This window comes from Pelecanus crispus, chromosome 2, assembly GCF_030463565.1.
Source record: "Pelecanus crispus isolate bPelCri1 chromosome 2, bPelCri1.pri, whole genome shotgun sequence".
Classification (NCBI taxonomy): Eukaryota; Metazoa; Chordata; class Aves; order Pelecaniformes; family Pelecanidae; genus Pelecanus; species Pelecanus crispus.
Window position 1 is genome coordinate 24,251,111 of NC_134644.1, and position 18,853 is coordinate 24,269,963.

At 37.4% G+C, this 18,853-nt stretch overlaps 1 protein-coding gene across 1 annotated transcript in view; it reads left to right on the top strand.

Annotated features, from left to right (window-relative positions):
- ITGA8 (integrin subunit alpha 8) overlaps positions 1-18,853 on the top strand; it is a 117,562-nt gene that overhangs the window by 46,097 nt on the left and 52,612 nt on the right. The window contains exons 15-21 of the mRNA XM_075705173.1: positions 461-506; positions 2,569-2,676; positions 9,912-9,967; positions 10,565-10,719; positions 11,821-11,958; positions 12,428-12,495; positions 13,471-13,618. Coding sequence (XP_075561288.1) covers positions 461-506; positions 2,569-2,676; positions 9,912-9,967; positions 10,565-10,719; positions 11,821-11,958; positions 12,428-12,495; positions 13,471-13,618 — 719 coding nt within the window. The remainder of the gene's footprint in view (positions 1-460; positions 507-2,568; positions 2,677-9,911; positions 9,968-10,564; positions 10,720-11,820; positions 11,959-12,427; positions 12,496-13,470; positions 13,619-18,853) is intronic.

The window sequence follows — 18,853 nt, forward strand, 5'->3', positions numbered from 1 at the left end:
TAAATTAATGAACAAAGTACTTAAAACACAAAGCAGGATGGGAAGGATTGTCAGGAAGGAACATCATAAATTTTCAACATGATCTGTAAGAGAGTGATGACAAAGTGGTTTGCATCTCTTTGTGTAATGGGCAATTAATGTTTTGGAATAAAATGTATAGGGGTTAATGGTATCCTTTTTCCCCTTTAATGCAAGCTGGAAAGAAGTGAGAATGTGGCATGGGTGACCTTGTGTTAAATAGATTGGTGCTTACTGGATACAACCAAGACATTTATGAGCCCATCTCTGACAATGTGAAATGTTTTCTTTCAGGTACACTGTTGAAAAAATTACTTAGAAAGGAATTATCACATTTGTTTTGTATTACTGCATTTTTAATATAAATAATCTAATTTAGGCTGGAAAAAAAATGTATGAGAGGCTTCTATATAGTTCTTCTGAAGCTGTTTTGTTTTTCCAGATTTAATTGTAGGTGCATTTGGAGCTGGAAAAGCAGTTGTTTACAGGTATGTGGTAAATACAATGGATTTTTTATTTTACAGCTTTGGTGGGAGATCTGCAAATAAACAAATTTCACATTCCTGTGTTTCCCTGGTGCAATTTGTAAAAGGTGCTCACTACAGATGATAAATTAAGCATCTTGTGAGAAACAAATGCTTTTTTTCCCATGCTCAAAGCCTGTCATTTTCAATGAAAATTTCAATGCTTAGTCTTAGCTCAAGAAACTTCTTCTGGAATGTTTGACTCCTCAGTTAATTTCAAATAAGACAAGAAGAGAAAATGGTATCTTTTCTACCTTTAAAGCAATGTCACAGACGTTCCTATACAGTCAAAAATTTCTTGCTACAGCTCATCAGAGAGAAATTTAAAAAGCATAATGTTGAAAATTAATTTCTTTCCTGGGGGAGTGGTACTAGTAAGAAATTTTCAAGTGACTCTGATTCTTCAGAGGTTGTGTACATTAAGATGTGAACTATTTATTGACAATAAAGACTGCTGGTTTTAGCTTCGGTTTAGAAAAAATGTGTGAGATCCCATTTTACAAATCACAAAGTTGTTGCTGACTATGGATTTTCACTAAACGTGCTGTTTGATTAGAGGTATAAATTAAAACTACCAAACGCATAAACAAAAATCTGCTGCTGCCTTCTTAGTCCAGCCATGCTGACAGTTCTTTGCATTTAAATATTCACCATCCATTGCTGCAACAATGTGGTCATATTTCTTGATTCTTGTCTGTCGTCTTCTTGTCTGTATTCCCAACAGTACCTGACTGGGAGAAGGTGTGTTCTGCTTCCCAACTGAATGTTTGTCAAAGCATAAGAATTTTGTAAAACAAGAATGTTGGCTCATTGTAGCTAACACTGTAGGTGCAGTGAGTAGACCTCATTTTCCTACTGCCCAATTAAGAATCATGCAAATACTTTGCAATGCATCACTTTGCAGTGGCATGAATGACTGCACAGGATGTGAAACATTGGAGAATTAGATCCAGTGTGTATTTTAGACAGCAATAAAAAATGTGTCCTATTTAATTTAAGAAAGTGAATAGCAGGAGGCCCTCAATTTTTCCATTTCCTGGCCAGAGTGTATCAAATATGCAACTTGTCATACTGGAGAAACAGAATTTTATTAACGGAAATGTGCTAGAAAAAAGGTTTTTCCTGTTGCACTAAAATGAAGAAAGTAATTTTATTTTTTAATCTTGCTGAAGTTATATAGAGAAGTAAGCATAAAAGCTCAGCTGTGGATTAAAATATGAGGAAAGTAATTTTATAATAAGCTGGTTTTGCCAGAATGATGTAAGTTACTGTAAAATAGTACTGCTGTCTTAAAAAAATAGAATTTAGACCCTTTCTTGTTTTCATTTGTCTTCTAAATTGCTCTCAGTTATAGATTATGTCATTATTTAATAACAGATTGTTATTCAGGGGATGGTTCCCATTACCACAACTATATATTCACATACTCGGCAGAATTTTGGGATGATTATTCCTCATTTTCAAAGTCAATTGTCTCAAGACATGTCAGACAGAGTTTATTTTATTATTGTCTCAAGATATTCTAGATCAACTTCTACTTCAACCAAATTATGTTCATTTTTTTAAGAATCTTAAACAGAGATAGCAATTCTGAATATGTCACTGTTAATGGAGACAGTATAAAACAAATCCGACAGTATAAAATAATGGCCAAAGGACTGCTGTAAATCCCAAAAGGCAGACTCTGTCCCTTTGTGAAAACCCAATATGATGAAATGTGTCTGATGTGCCCTAGACCCAGGACACGCCTATTGTTAACTATAGGATACTGTTTCAGTGATGCTATTAACCGGTGATTTTTTTGTGAAGAACTTTCAAAATGTTGTAGTAGGAGGTATCACAGCTTCTGACCAAAAAAAAAAAAAAAATTCTTTTGGGTAGGAGCAGCATTGTAAAAGTGTTTTCTCACAGGTAACCCTACATTTCCGGCTTCTTTGTGGCCATCTCAGTTAAGTGTTTTCTATGCTGCAACTTAGTTACTAATGTACTCCTTCTGTATGCAGTGAACCTTATTTCTGTCCCTCAGAGCCAGACCTGTTGTGACAGTGAATGCTCAGCTCATTCTGAACCCCATGATTGTGAATCCAGACAATAAAACTTGTCAGCTCCCTGGCTCTCAGCTTTTGGTAGCCTGGTAAGTTCATGATTAGACAAAAAAGTCCTCATCCTCTTTCTCAAATAACTTCCTATTCCTAACTTTTCTTGCAGCTTTTTGTTGAATGTGTTCAAAGTTCAAAAAAAATGTTCAAACATGCTATGAGTGCAACAAAAAACCCTATATAGAACAGAGTTCCTTTTGATATCTTCCAGTACTTCACAGATTCTCAAAATGAAGTAGCTAAAAGTTGAGCCCTTTGATACACTGACTCTCCTTCTGCATAGGAGGATGCTCAGTGTCTCCTAGGATCAAGCTGCAAATTCAGATGCAGTGTTTGGATGAGTGAAACACAAAACAGCTAAGACAGACAAAACACAGAAACATTGATCTGTCAAAACATACATCTTTGCTGAGAAAATGTAACAGTGAAAGTGATGCAAAGAGCTGGTGGGCCTGCCATTTTCTGTTACAGAAAGAGAGATCTCTGTCCTTTGTGGAAGAGAGAAGATATCTGGCTGGCCATCCTGAGAGCAGTTCACAAGATGTTGTTTCTGGCTGTCATTGGTCTGAGGAAAGATTTTTTTAAGTGTGTTGTAAGGACAATGTTGCATATATCTTTAAAAAAGAAACCCTCCACCACAGTAGCATTTAACTTTGAAAAGAAAAAGAACATTCAAAAACTTGAAGCTAATTAAAACAATATAAGATCAGTTACAAATATAAAATGCTTGCAGGACAGTTGGAGGCTATCTAATAGCACATAATACCACATAAAGGCACATTTACCGCACTAGAAAAAAAGTCACTTCAAAAGGACCCCAGGAACAGTTGATAAAAGAGGCTATTACAAATACATAAGATACTGTTGGAAAGTGGAAATCATAACAAATGAGGAAAATAAAAACAAAACAGAGCATAAACACGTGCAAGTTGAATATAAAATACCAGTAAGTCCTGCCAGAAAGACTGTGAGGAACAGATTTCTAAGACATAAAACCTAGTCATACCGTTTTATTTAAACACATTAGAGGCAGAAAGCCTGCCAGGACATGGGCTGGATGAAAAGAATATTAAGGTGTAAAGGAGGATTCCAGAAGATAAGGTAACTGCAGAAATTTTGCACTGCTTTTAAACCAGAGGTGGTCAGAGGGATTCCCCACACTGGAGGAATTCTTTATAGGAGACGAGTTTTAAAAATCATCTCAAATGTAGAAGTCAGCAAAAGAGTTTTTAGAACGAATTGATAAATATGAACCGTAAAAAAAAATCATGACCAGAAGCAGTTCGTTTAAGAGTCATAAAGGAACTCAACTCTGATACTCTTAAACCACTAAATATATGGGCTTTCAATGCATTTGATGCAATTTGTGACTCAGGAAGTTCGTAAATCTACTGATTGTGAAAATCTGGGATGGGGCTGTCAAGAGATTTTCACTTTTGCTCTAGTCTTTTGCACTTTAGGGGACTTCTCATATTTATCATAATGTTCCTCATTTCTACATCCTGTGTAGAAAATTACCCAGAGCAATGTAGACTTTACTCGCCAGTCCCAGAACTGTAAAAAGCTTTGGCCTTTCTGGAATAGGATCCAGACCATGATCCATCTTGATTTTTTGATTCAAGCACCTTTTGTTTTAATAGTTGATGTAATAGAGAATTTACAATATCGACAGTGGGCTGAAGCATGTTCATTGATCCAAATTATGTTTTTTCAGAACTTAAAAACTTCAGTTTTTAAGACTTTTTAAGAATGTTTTATGCTGTAATGGAAAAGATTTCAAAACCATAACATTTACTGAAAGTGTACTGAGAGAAAAAAGGTGGGTTTTTGCACAAGAGAAATAAAAACATCTCTGTTAAAAAAGTATTCCTGCTGTGAGATATTGTTTGAAAAAGGGGGAAAAAATAAAGTATGCTCCTTTAACGTGTAGTTTTTTCATTACTTTGCATTTTTGTGTAACAGTAAGTCAGAAGATGTTTGGTTCATATCTACAAGAGTTTTAATAGGAGCATAATTTAATTTCTGTCTGATTTATTCTGAAATACTCTTTCCTAAAGATTTAGTTTGTATTACAGAATGACTGAAGAGCAGCTGGTATTTTCCATGCTGTAATTTTTCTCCTTAGTTGATACAAGCTTGTATTGTACATATGAAAACAATTAGTAGGGAAACTCCAACAGGCAAAGAATTCCTCAGTCCCATGGGATAGATTTCTGTATCTCTTAGCCAGCTGTGCAACTTGTATAAAATGTCTACCGACTGACACTGCAAAATTGGAATGAAAGGAAGCCTCCTACCAGAAAAGTGTGTGTGTATGAATAATGTGGATTATTGGACATTTTCAAGTATTAGGAAAATATAAATTTTGCCATGATACAAATTGGAAAGCTGAAGCACAGAGGAAACATGCACAAATAGTAATTTTTATGCACAGTCCTAAGAGATTTGTCCTGAACGTCTAGAAACATACAGTTCTTTCTCTGCTATGTTGAAAATGTGGCTATTTCCGAGTTCCCAAAACTAACAAATTTGGAACAAATTCTGCAACTTTGAAGCTATTAAAGAAAATGTAAAAAGACCTTTTTTTTTTCCTTAGGTGTGAAAGATGCAGGTTAATTTCTGTAAAAAGGGGTAAATAAATCAATCATTCACATTTTTCAAAAGCTGGTTCTACATCATAGGACTTACTAAGTCCAAGACTGGGTTCCAGCTATCAAGAGGTCAAATTTGTCTCTGCATTGGTATTTTTATTACCATTTGAGATCTGGTTTCCACTAGCTACTTTGTTGCTACTTTGTGCTTGAATTATATCTACAAATTTTAGTTACTCCACCTCTCACTAACTTAAGGTAATGTGCAAATATTGTTACTTCCATTTGACAGAGGAGCAAGAGGTCAGAGAAATTACCTGACTTACCAAAAATTAAGTAGCACGGAAGTGTCTAATGATGATGAAAAGTCAATTTGCAGAATATGTTTTTTATTTGTTAGTGCTTTTTGTGTTTGGATGTGTAATCTGAGATGTGCCGTGTAGGCTTCTTCAGGGAACCCAGGTATCCACCTGGCAAACTGCTTAAAATTTCCGATCCTCAAGTTCCTACTGTCAAAAAATAGTTTGAAAAAATGTTGTGGTTCTTTTCTCTCCAAATGTGTTGTTATTATTAAAACAGTAATAAAATATTTACAATCTTGAGTCAGCTAGATCCAGTAAATGAAACATTTCTACATACACTTTAAAAAAAAAGCTGAATACAAAATTCCTACCAAAAATATAAATCCAAAAATAATAATGTTTCAGCCCTTCCTAACTGCATAATTTTTGGACTATTTTTCTGATTTTGCTCCTTTCTACTGCTAGTATTTTCTTTTTCTATTGACTTAATTTGAAACTGGGTGTGATCGGTGCCCCGTGGATATGGACCTAAGGGCCTTTGTACTTTGTTGAGATGAATTTGTGTGAGATTTGCCATAGACTGTTGGCCAGCCTGACTCCATGAGTCAGACAGCAAAGTCATATGGCCAAGAGTCAGAAGACGCATACCTCACACCTCAGGGGCTGATGGGAGGGAAATAGGGCGGGTGGTCACAGCTGCTACCCAGGAAGCCCATTACTGTGTTGCAGACCTCTGCTGTACCAGGAATGCAGCTGGGTAATTTGATGGTATTAGTAGCCCTAAAGACATCCAAAAGACAGACATTTGAGTTATCTAGCAGCCCTCATGTTACCACAGCCTGGCCACATGATGTAGCCTAGCCATGGAAAGCCTTCAACATTAGAGCTCCATGTTGGTCATTGTGGGTCACTGGGTTAGGCTTTGGCATAACAAAATCTAAAAGCAGGCCAAGTATTAGAGTATAATAGACGTATATTGACTTGCTTTTACGTATTATTCTTCAAGGAGGAAATAATTTGTTTAAAGGTCATTCTTCAGTAGACAATAACAGCTTCTGCTGTTCTTCTGTAGAGGTTTGTGACCTTGCAGGTTGCGTATCAGCCTCACACAGAATGGAAGTCCATAGCATCAAAGCTTGAACTGCCTTTCTGCTAAGGCATCATCCATTCTTCCTCTCCTTTTGCAATCCTGTGTGCTAAAGCGATTGTCAACAATGACAAATGACATCTGGTAGGATCTGGTAATTCCTTACTTTTCACTTCCTGAAGTAAGTTTCCTATTTTTTTCACCTACTAGAATAGCCGGACCGAAATAAATTCTTTCTGGTACAAACTGCAGTCTGGAAAACATCATTTGTGGGTAACTGACTTTTTTGATTTTCTAAGGATTAACCATTTTGAGTAATATTAGGTGATTTGGTTTGACTTCTAAAGAGACTACCCCCATTTATGCCATGAGTAGTTTTGAAGAAAGAGGAATATTTTTAAGCTTCTTGTTCTAATAATATTAAAAATGTTTCTGTCTACCTGAAGAACATAAAATTATTTCAAACAAACTGCTTTGTTATGCCAAGATTACCAGGAAAAGCTACTGTGTTCAGTTTTAAGGCTTTCCCTCTATTTCCTAGCTACAGTAAAATACTGTTTAAACCATAAGTTTATAGTGATGACAGACACTGCAGAATAAATGCAATGTGGGGATCTCTTCAGAGAGGCAAGATTGATAGCACATAAAAGTTCATATGCTTTAGGATGATGGACAGTTTCCCAGTTGTTTCTTATCTACTGAAGTTTTCTTTGATTGTTAATTGTCTTGTTTGGTTGATTGCTCCTACAATCAAGCTCGACAGCTCAACTATTGTATTTCTTACTGTGCCTTGGAGTCAGATCTTAAATCTCATAAATCCTTTAGACTCCTGTCCTCTTTTGTGGTCTGTCTTTTGCTCTGCTTTTCTTTTTCTTACAGCTAAAGCATCACTCAACATCTCCACATCTTCTTGTTAAAGTGATGAGCGTATCTCCATTTGTCTGGGTTTGTGATTGAAATCTGTGATGTTTTTAGAACCGTTTCTGAACTAAATATTCATAAAATCACAAATATGTGGCAGAGTTCTGCTAAACCCATAGTCTTGTCTCTCACATGGCCAGAGGCTGGGAGACTAACAAACTCAAACGTTTTGCTTTTTTGCACCACCATTCCCTTTTTGACGTGTTCTGCCCGGAGTGGAAGGATTACATCCTGGCTCTCACAGTAATACTTCAGAACATGACTTTGGTTATCAAATGTGTATGATGGATTATTCTATTCATTATAGTAAATTAAACATACACTGAAATTGTGCTGTTTAACAAGTAAAACATTTCAAGCTGTTTTTTTAACTTAACATTTTTTTAAACATGACAGTGCAAAAACTATGTGAGACCTCCAAAGCAAGATGACCGAGTTTAATACATGATGGCAGTTCATGAGTTTACATTTGAGAAAATACACTCTTACGCTATGACATGTGAGACTGGCCTGTGAAGCCTGATGTCTAAATTGCATTTATGCAATTAGACAAACTTTTCTCATTTTTCTTGTTCTTGTCCTTGAGTACTAGGAAATAATTGGTTCTTCATCTGTTAACTCATAATTGTAAAGAAGTAGGAATATGACTGAATTTGCAATTTCTGCATGGAATATGAATCAACACTTGTAATGTCATTTGAAGGCTACAGTTAAGTGGAGTTTAATGGCATATGGCAATTTTTTTGCCCCAGAGGAAAGTGTTTAATAAGGTCAGGAGAGTTACATGAATCCCAGATGTGGCAGAGTTTCATTACATTTGTCAGAGGAAGCAAACATGCAATTACAATGTGATTACAGGTTATTTTAAAGGTTATATTACTGGTTTTGAATTCACTGCATGGAGAACTTAGTATATAGGGTAACAGTAGTGAGGAGATTAAGAACAATGGCTAATTCAGATATGTTTTTATCTAACCCAAGCTGATTTCACATCTTCCAGTGCTGAGCTACAATGCATGTGTAGCTGAATCTTCCATATACAAAACAAAACATTTTTCTGAACCCACAAAAATATGCTGTAAGAATGATTGGTAACCAGGGACACTTGCAAGTTTTAGGAAGTCCCAAATCTTTCACCTGAGATTTTTTTACATTATATGGGACTTCTTTGGGAATGGGTGTGGAGAACTAGGTCCTTGTGAAGTGTGACAGCAGAATTCAAACATCAAGAGCATCTTTCCAGTGACAGATTTCTTGTTTTGTCACTCATCAGGGAAGTACACCCTGCTAATAGCATAATAGCATTATAACTGTTTCCCTAGCCATCCAGACTAATTTGTGAAAGCTTTTTTAAAATCTGATTCAGTTAAATATTTATATAACTTGCATAGATTCCTTACAAAGTTAAACTTTTCTATAAGCATTTGTAATTTTTAGGTTTTTTTAATCAATTTTTATAGTAACTCTTGTTAGAAGGTATCAGCCAATAAAACTATAAAAGGCTTCTCCTGTCAGTTGTTGAGTATAACTGCAAATCTATTGCCTGTCTTACAGAGAAGTGGAAATAAATGTTTATTATGAGAAATAACTAGTTATGGCTGAGGTGATGTTTGTATACTACAGTTATAATTGTAATGTGAATATTGCTAGGCTCAAAAAAGCTTGCTATAAACTATGAAAAGGCAAATGAAAAATGAATAACTTCTAATGTGTTGCTTTGTGTGGAATGTGTTGCATTAGCATACTAAATAATGAACATGAATAACTTGTTTCTCTGTGCTTTGATTCATGTGCCTGCCAACTTCTGCAAAACTTTGCAAATTAAATACAATACATTTTGGTTAGCCTTGTGCAACAAAAATTCATCAGTTCAGTTGGTATGTTTGGAATGATTTATATAGCCTCTTGAAATCACAAAAGTCATAGTAGTGCCAATGGAAATCATCCTGTGTGTTTTGATTTGCTCGAAAACAGTTTGGGTGTTGACTACATGCTCAAGGATTTTTCTTATTTGACCATGATGAACCAGAAGGGACTTCCGCAGACAGCCTCATGCGAAGGTGGTTTGCTGAAGCTCAACTTTGCCAATAGTATTAGAAGGGTGATCTCTGTAGGCTGCCTGAAAAATTAGTGAGAACAGAGACTCTTCTCCATATCTTTCCCAGGAAGACATTCAGACCCTGTCTTCTTTATTAGTGGAGCCTGGGAGACTTGCTAACTTAGGCAATATCTTAGGCAGCTAAATACAGATCTCAGTGAACATCTTTTTAAGAAAAGGAAATGAAAACTTGAAGGATATGACTTGGGAACTGCTGATTCCCAGGTCAGCTCTCTTTTTGCTAATAATTACTTCTTTTTTATATATATAGCTTTACTGTAGGAGTCTGCGCAGACTTTGAAGGTCAAAGTATTTCAGATGAGATAGGTAAGAAATGTTTTATATTCCTATAATTTACTCTGGCCTACTCAATTTCAGATGTATTTTTTTCTTACACCTTGAAAGAAGATAGGAGTGAGATCCTCTTAAGGCAAGAAAATGCAATTAAAAAGAGAGAGAGAGAGATAATGTATATGTGTGTTTGTGTGTGTGTGTATATTTATATAACACAAAGTTTTTCTTATTCACCTGAAGGATTTTTTATTCAGTTTAAGCCATTTTCCAGATAAAACCAAGAATGTACCCTGTTGGAGAATGTTCTGTTTAAAAAAAAAAAAAAATTAAAATTAAAAAAAAATTTAAAAAAAAAGGACACAGAACTCCCACACACATATGATCTTTAAATAAAATTAATAAAATTAATAAAATAAATTAATAAAATAAAATTAGAAAGCTTAGATTACACGTATTCCATACTTTGGATCAAAAATTAGTATGCTGCTAAAAAGACAGGCACTTAAAGCACTGATTAGTTTTACTTGGAATACTTTTTTAGAGTAATTAACTATAATATATACTGAATTGTTTACTATTTTTTCTTTCCATGATAAATAAATAAATATTTTATTTACTTGTATCCTTTAGTGCTGAAAGGTGAATTGCAATTAGATTCATTGAAACAGAAAGGAGCTGTTAAGAGGACCCTCTTCTTTGATTACCATCAGTCACATCATTACTTCTCCATTGTGATAGAAAGACAGAAACAGCTCTATTGCCAGGACTTTCTGGTTTATCTCAGAGTAAGTTGTTTAAAATATTTTGGACTGTCATCATCATTTGAGTAATATCAGGCATTTAAAGATAATAATACAAAAAGGAGCCACTGGAAAAGGAAGAACAATTTCCATTGTTCTTAGATATCAAAATTACAGAAACGTGAGATAGGAAAGGCCTCATCTGGGTGCCCAGAACATTCTTCTACCTGGGCAAAATCTTTGGCTCATCTTTTGTTAATGTATGTATAAGAAAAAGACTTCCTTTGAAGAAGACTATACAGTTCCTCTGTACAATTACATTCATTTTGTGCTCTTCTGGAAGTTCTGATTAAATCTGCGTCTCCTGATACAAAAATGCAAGATTGCTCTCCCTGTGGTATTCACAGTGGAATAATCAACTAAACATGTTAAATGTCATGCCAGTTCAGTTTCAATAGATATTTTAAAGGAGTGTCAGAAGCAATATTGGCCTAAAGTTAATATATTTTTAAAAATATTTTTAGGATATTTTAAAATGTTTTTAGAAAAATTAAAACTGTGGAACTGAAGTTCTGAAGGAGGAAGGGTCATTGGTTACTCACTTGCAGCTGGAATTACCTCATGCAATTGAAGCAGATTCCAAGAAATGCAGTGGGAGATGAAATGGAGGAGTCTCAAGCAGTATGTAAGGAAGTATCTAGGCAACACAGGTGATGGAGTTTTACCATTGCTAATCCATATAAATTCTTGGTTATGGAACAAACCAACAATATTACCTCCACAAATCCACACATGCCTTCCCTCCATTCTGAAAGGAAGGAGGGCAGTAGCTGACAGGAGTTGGTTCTGTGTGTCTCTTTTTAAACAGCTTCATTTTAGGCTAATGCTTTGAAAAAATTCTGAGTCTACTCAGCTCAGCCAGCTTCTTCCAGATGTGGGGCTGTGGAGGCAATGTGTTCTGGGCATTCCAGTTACTGGTGAGTCTCTTTGCTTTCCTAACGATGTTACGTACAGCCAGAATTTGGCCAGCAGCTGTCAAAAAAACATGTCTTTTCCTTCAGTAAGTCTGAATCTGTTGCCATAGCATACTAATCTGAAATAATTATATTAAACCATTGGTTTTTATTATGTGATTGTTACTCACAGGATGAAACAGAATTTAGAGATAAATTATCTCCCATCAATATAAGCTTGAATTATAGTTTGGATGAATCCAATTTTGAAGATAGCTTGACTGTGAAGCCAATACTAAACTATTACCAGAAAAGCTCAGTAACAGAACAGGTATGAATTTTGCATGCCACATTTTCTGTATATAAACGTGAAAGCATTTACAAATACTATGTGTGTCATCTTCCTTAAAACAGAATGTCATGCCCAGAAATTACACAACAAGGATTTAATTAATTCAAAATGTAAATTGAATATAAATATAGAACCAGGCAGGCCTTTAAAGCATTTCTAAAACCTTGTTGTGTTCATAGTTTTGATTACATTCTAGAATATGTAAGCCAAGTTAGTGTGGGAAAGGGCCTGAAAGATCATATTGTTCTGATAAGAACATAGTTGACAGTCTAAATAGTCTCCAGCTACTCATGTGGAAAGGAACTTACAGAAAGGAGAAAGAGGTTAATTCACTAGAGCAGTGCTAGTGATATTTAAGACATTTAGGTTAGTGGTATTTAATGAAGTGATTTGGATTTTGAAGCATGTACTAACTGTATTATGTTTTTTTTATTTTGCAACAATACAGGCTTACATTCTGGTTGACTGCGGGGAGGACAACTTGTGCATTCCTGACTTGCAGCTTTCTGCTATGCCGTAAGTTAAATAAAATAAATGATGCTGTATATAACGAAATCCAGACACTTCTAACTGCTTTAACAGAATGAAATATGTAGAACACCATTCTGTTGTTTGCTATATCTACTCATTCTTACCAGATCTCCAGATTCTAATTTGTGCATCCATTTCATCTAAAAAACCAAGCAATGAAGAAAAAAAAATGTATCTTTGTCAGACACATTCATGGTATTTAACATTTATCATAGAAAATATAGGTTGCAAGTGTTTGTTAGGAGTGATTCTAGTTCTCTGAATGCCAAGAGATAATACAAATTGTTGTTCAAAGGAGATTTTAAATTTGTTTATTTCAGTGTGCCAGTGACTTTGAACTTGGGACACAGTTCTCCTGAATTCAGTATACAGTGAAGTAAATGAATCTCAAAATAAAAGAATTTCAAAACATGGCAACAGTTCCTCCTATGGAGGGAGAAATGTGCCAAGCAGGACAAGTGGGGAACCTCTGGCAGTTATCTGACTCTGTGCCATCAAAATCGGTACATAGCTGTGAAAGGAAAGGGCACAGTGCCGTTGCAGGTCTCAGGAGATCTTCTGTCATTGTTCATTTTACAATGGGCGTGAGAGGAAAACTAGAATCCTACCACCTTTGTGCCCTCCTGAAAACAATGCTGATGGGACCCCTCTGGCAAGTAATTCCTCCACTAGGTGCTTCCTTCTGGTTAGAAAGTAGTCAGGCTCTGAAATTTTATACAAGTAACATTCAAGTTCTGTGGTAGTCCACTTTGATTGTCCATGGTGGTGTTTTCTCTTGACCTCTTTCCTACCCAGCTGCTGTCATACTTTTCCATGGGGTCATTTTTTATGAAAAGTTTTATTCTGTGTTCACAGTATATTTTCCAGATACTATGAGACCAAAATGTCCTTCTGCTTTATTCACATGTAAATCATAATTGTGCATGTTTTAACTCCTGACAAGTAGTATATTCTATCTAGAGATAAAGATCAGCTAATAATTGGAGAAGAAAACTGTGTCATGCTCATAATAAATCCAAGAAACGATGGGGAAGGAGCCTATGAAGCTGAGCTACATATAAAGATTCCACCTGAAGCAGATTACACTGGGGTTGAACGTAACAACAAGGTAAATGAAAATCAAAATGTTAGCGATAATAAAGCAGATGAACTAAGAGCAAGGTTAACCTACATAGGCTATACCAGCTGAAAGCAGCAGGTAGAGAGGTGCCTCTTAGACAGGGAGATTCCATTGGTCATCAGATGTCCTTGCTCACACGGTCCAGGCTAAAGGTTAGCCATGTCACCAGAAGATGTGAAGGTCAGGACTATACTGTTCAGAGCCAGCTTAGGTCCAGCTCCTTGCTATTAACTTAGTTATAATACCACACAAATACTGTCACATTTCTCCTAGGACTAGAGATGTTCACATCATTCAGATTTTGAACCAGTAAACCCTACCAATAGCAGGGAGTGATAATGCAGAATCCCCTGAGTACTTCCAACCTTGGATCCTGTGGTACCAGCTCTCAGCTAGAGTTAATGAGCCCTGCTGAACCCCAGACACTTGGACACCTCTGTCTCATGCTCCCAGCACACCAGTGTTTTACCATTATTAAGGGTATCCAAGTCTCTGATATCCTGAATAGTTGAACATTAACTGCAGTATAAACTTGAAAAAGTTGTTTTCCTTTCTAGTCAACTGAACATACAGTGTTTCTTTTTTGGGTCTTTGTTTGTTTTTTAAGAGCAAAGACGAAACACTATCCTGCAAACAAGCAGAGTGTTCATGTTCTGTTGGACAGCAAGTCTGAATCACCTCATCTGCACATAAATCTCCCAAGCTGTTGCAACATGAGCTTGCTTTTTTCTGTCAGTGCCTGGGGTGTTCAGAAGGGCCTCAAGGGTGAGAGCAGGAGAAAGCAAGTTCATTTCCTTTCTAAAGGCAGATGTTTTTAAGGAAGTTGGAAGTAACTTACAAGGTACTTCCTTATTCTCCTTCTGTCGGTGTCTTTATTAATGGTGTTTTAACCTAGTTTGAAAAAAATGACAGGAATTAATGATGTAACCGAAGATGAGGATATGGAAATTCTCTGCAACCTTACTTCTCAGAAACAAATAAGTAAAGACATCAGCCTCTTTCTATTCTCTGTTTCCTTTGTTCTCTCAGCGTAGCCTCTGTTTTTTCAGACTGTCATCTATAAAACTTTTCTTTAATATACTGCACCTGGTTATATTTTTCCTTTGTTGCTCTTCAGGAATCTTTGGCTGTTCCTTTGGCTGTTACCAAGGATGTCAGGGGAGGCACTTATTCCAAAACCCACAGCACGTATTAGCACGTATCTATCATTTGGACTGGACAGAAATTACTCAGGGCTTTTCATTATGTTAGGAAAAATCGAATTTTGCAGTGCCAGCAGGGTAGCCTCACGGGGAAAGGAAGGAAAAAAGAGGTGGGAGATTCTGGTGCTTTGGAAGAATAAGGAGAAGCTAGAATGGGTTGGGACAGAGTGTTAATGTTCTTTTTCTTTTGAAAATAAATTTTTAAAAGCCCAGGAAACATAATGCAACTTTTTCATTTTCTTCAGATTTTGTGGAAGATAAAATACATTTTTGACAACTTCAATTCTGAATCCTTCTTGATTTATAGAGAAATTGCCTTCATTTTGCCTTACTTAGTTCACTACAACACATAATTTATTTCATATTCTGTTACTTTTCATACTTATTCCATTCAAAGAGATGTCATTATGTTCTTTCTGAGAAGGATCAAAACATTAGTCCTACTATCTATGTCATTCTTAGTATCTTCCCTTCCATATTGCAGGTACAGTTTTCACAAGGATTACATATGGTACTGAAAGCAAGTTTATTCTTTCTATTGTTTTTGAACTGTAAATGTACATTTTTAAAAAAAATAGTCTTCATGATATTATGGTTCCATTAAATAAACTAAAAACTTCACTTCTAAGTGCATTTGGAAAAGAAATTGATACTGTAATTTTCTTCAAAAAGACAAAGCAAAAACTTGCTGGCATTTAACTGCTGGTGGAGGTTGACTCTTGTATGTATTCAGTTGCTTTTCTGTACTGCCATATGTCACCTAAAACTGCTGTGAACATGACAAAGAATATACACTCTTTGTAATTTAAAAAGAAAATTTAGAATGGTAAAATACATTTTTAAACTTAGACATTCTTTTATATCCTTCCTGTTCTGTTTTCTCATTTAATTCATTCTGTCTAAATGTACAAATTAAGTAATTTGACCACTCAAAACAAGAATTAGCAGGGTTTTTTTATTTTTTTTTCCTCAGAGTGATCAGAATCCTTGGTATCAGAGGTTCATGTGTTACCAGGATGACCAAATTCTTAGGGGTCACAGTATAAGTGAGTATAAATTAAAGAGGGACTCCATTAATTCAACCTATAGGGCTTTAAAAATATATGTCAATTTGAACCGCTTGACAAGAGCACAGAAGAAATTATCACTGGTATGCAGTAAACACTGAGGTATACGGAAAAAAGATCTCTTTGTCTGTGGGTACTTTGAGGCATGGACTATAGATGAAAATTAACATTTTGCTGTCAGATGCAGTGGAGTCAGGATTCCACTTCTTATTTTTGTGTTTGCACCACACCCTGCCAATGGGGCGTCTGTGACTGCTCCTGAAATGTACTTAATTTAATACAGAGTAATTTCAGTAGACAGGTGGATTTGTGGTAGAGCCTGTTGCAATCATGCTCTTAAAGCTCCGCATCTAAGGATTTCATTGACTCTGCAACGTATCAGTGTTTATAGTCCTCTATGTAGCTGGTTTTCTCCAGACTGCAGAAATCCCTGTATTAAGGCAGAGAAGAAGGGGCGCCTTTGGAAGAAGGGGCAGGCAACTCAGGAGGAGTACAGGGATCTTGTTAGATCATGCAAGGAGGAAATTAGAAAAGCAAAAGCCCAGCAAGAAGTTAATCTGGTCAATGCTGTAAAAGATAATAAAAAATGCTTTTGTAAGTACATCAGCAATAAAAGGAGAGCCATGGAGGATCTCCATCCCTTGCTGGATGTGGGGGGGAACATTGTCACTGAGGACAAGGAACAGGCTGAGGTACTTAACGCCGCCTTTGCCTCTGTGTTTAACAGCCAGACTGGTCATCCCCAGGGTACTCAGGCCCCTGAGCTAGAGGATAGGGATAGGGACCAGAATGGAGCCCTCATAGTCCAGGAGGAAGCAGTTAACGACCTGCTGTGCCACCTGGATGCTCACAAGTCTATGGGGCCAGATGGGATCCACCGGAGAGTACTGAGGGAGCTGGCAGAGGAGCTTGCCAAGCCACTTTCCATCATCTATCAGCAGTTCTGGTTAACAGGGGAGGTCCCTGATGACTGGAGGCTTGCCAGTGTGACGCCCATCTACAGGAAGGGCCAGAAGGAGGACCCAGGAAACTACAGGCCTGTCAGCCTGACCTCGGTGCCGGGAAAGATTATGGAGAGGTTCATATTGAGTGAACTCAACAGGCAAGTGCAGGTCAACCAGGGGATCAGGACCAGCCAGCATGGGTTCATGGAAGGCAGGTCCTGCTTGACCAACCTGATCTCCTTCTATGACCTGGTGACCCGCCTGGTAGATGATGGAAAGGCTGCGGATGTCATTTACCTGGACTTTAGCAAAGCTTCTGACACCGTCTCCCACAATATTCTCCTTGGGAAGCTGGCAGCTCATGGCTTGGACGGGCGTAGTCTTCGCTGGGTAAAAAACTGGTTGGGTGGCCGAGCCCAGAGGGTTGTGGTAAATGGAATTGAAGTCCAGTTGGCAGCCGGTCATGAGCGATGTTCCCCAGGGCTCTGTTTTGGGGCCAGCCGTGTTTAATATCTTTATCGATGATCTGGATGCGGGGATTGAGTGCACCCTCAGTAAGTTTGCAGATGACACCAAACTGGGTGGGAGTGTCGATCTGCTGGAGGGTAGGATGGCCCTGCAGAGGGATCTGGACAGGCTGGATCAATGGGCCGAGGCGAACTGTATGAGGTTCAACAAAGCCAAGTGCGGGGTCCTGCACTTTGGTCACAACAACCCCATGCAACGCTACAGGCTTGGGGAAGAGTGGCTGGAAAGCTGCCTGGCCAAAAAGGACCTGGGGGTGTTGGTAGACAGCCGGTTGAACATGAGGCAGCAGTGTGCCCAGGTGGCCAAGAAGCCAACAGTATCCTGGCTTGTATCAGGAATAGTGTGGCCAGCAGGAGCAGGGAAGTGATTGTTCCCCTGTACTCAGCACTGGTGAGGCCGCACCTGGAATACTCTGTCCAGTTTTGGGCCCCTCAATGCAAGAAGGACATTGAGTTGCTGGAGCATGTTCAGAGAAGGGCAACAAAGCTGGTGAAGGGTCTGGAGCACAGGCCTTATGAGGAGCAGCTGAGGGAACTGGGGTTGTTTAGCCTAGAGAAGAGGAGGCTGAGGGGAGACCTTATCACTCTCTACAACTACCTGAAAGGAGGTTGTAGTGAGGTGAGTGTTGGTCTCTTCTCCCATGTAGTTAGCGATAGGACAAGAGGAAATGGGCTTAAGCTGTGCCAGGGGAGGTTTAGGTTGGAAATTAGGAAAAATTTCTTCATCAAAAGTGTAGTGAAGCATTGGAACAGGCTGCCCAGAGAGGTGGTGGAGTCCCCATCCCTGGAAGTGTTCAAAAAATGGGTAGATGTGGCACTTTGGGGCATGGTTTAGTCTAGTCTACCCTTGATTGGTTTAGAGTGGACTTGGTAGTGTAGGTTAATGGTTGGACTGGATGATCTTAAAGGTCCTAACAATTCTAAACAATTCTAAACAATTCTATGATTCTATGATTCTATAATATTCACCTCAGAGCCAGCAAAACAGGTAGAATGAGAGCAGAATAAATGAAATGTAATGAGCTGAATAAATCACTTGAGATGGAACTGAAAAATCTTTAGAAACAAATCGTTCTATTATGCTGCTATCATTTCAAAGTAACTATACTCATAGAGGATATTAGGCTACTTTACTATTGGGCTACTCCATATTTATTCTATCTAATAGAGAAACAAACTTCCTGTCCATCCTGATTTTTTTGGAACAATTTATTGGGTTATTCTGTATCATTTGAAAGTGTTAAAGTCAACAACTTAACTGAAAATTAAATTAACTGAAAATTCACTTGCTTTCTACCTCTTCCCTTCAGCTTTATGGAATACAGTGTTTGACCTGCCTCCGTTGTCATTATCTTGTTATCTCAGGCCTGATTCTGTAGCATATTGTACAGAGACTGTGGAACCATATCAAAAGAGTAGCATTTTGCAGAGATGGCCATGATCATAAGCAAGTGGAGAGCAAAGTGGTGAACGTGTGTGATCT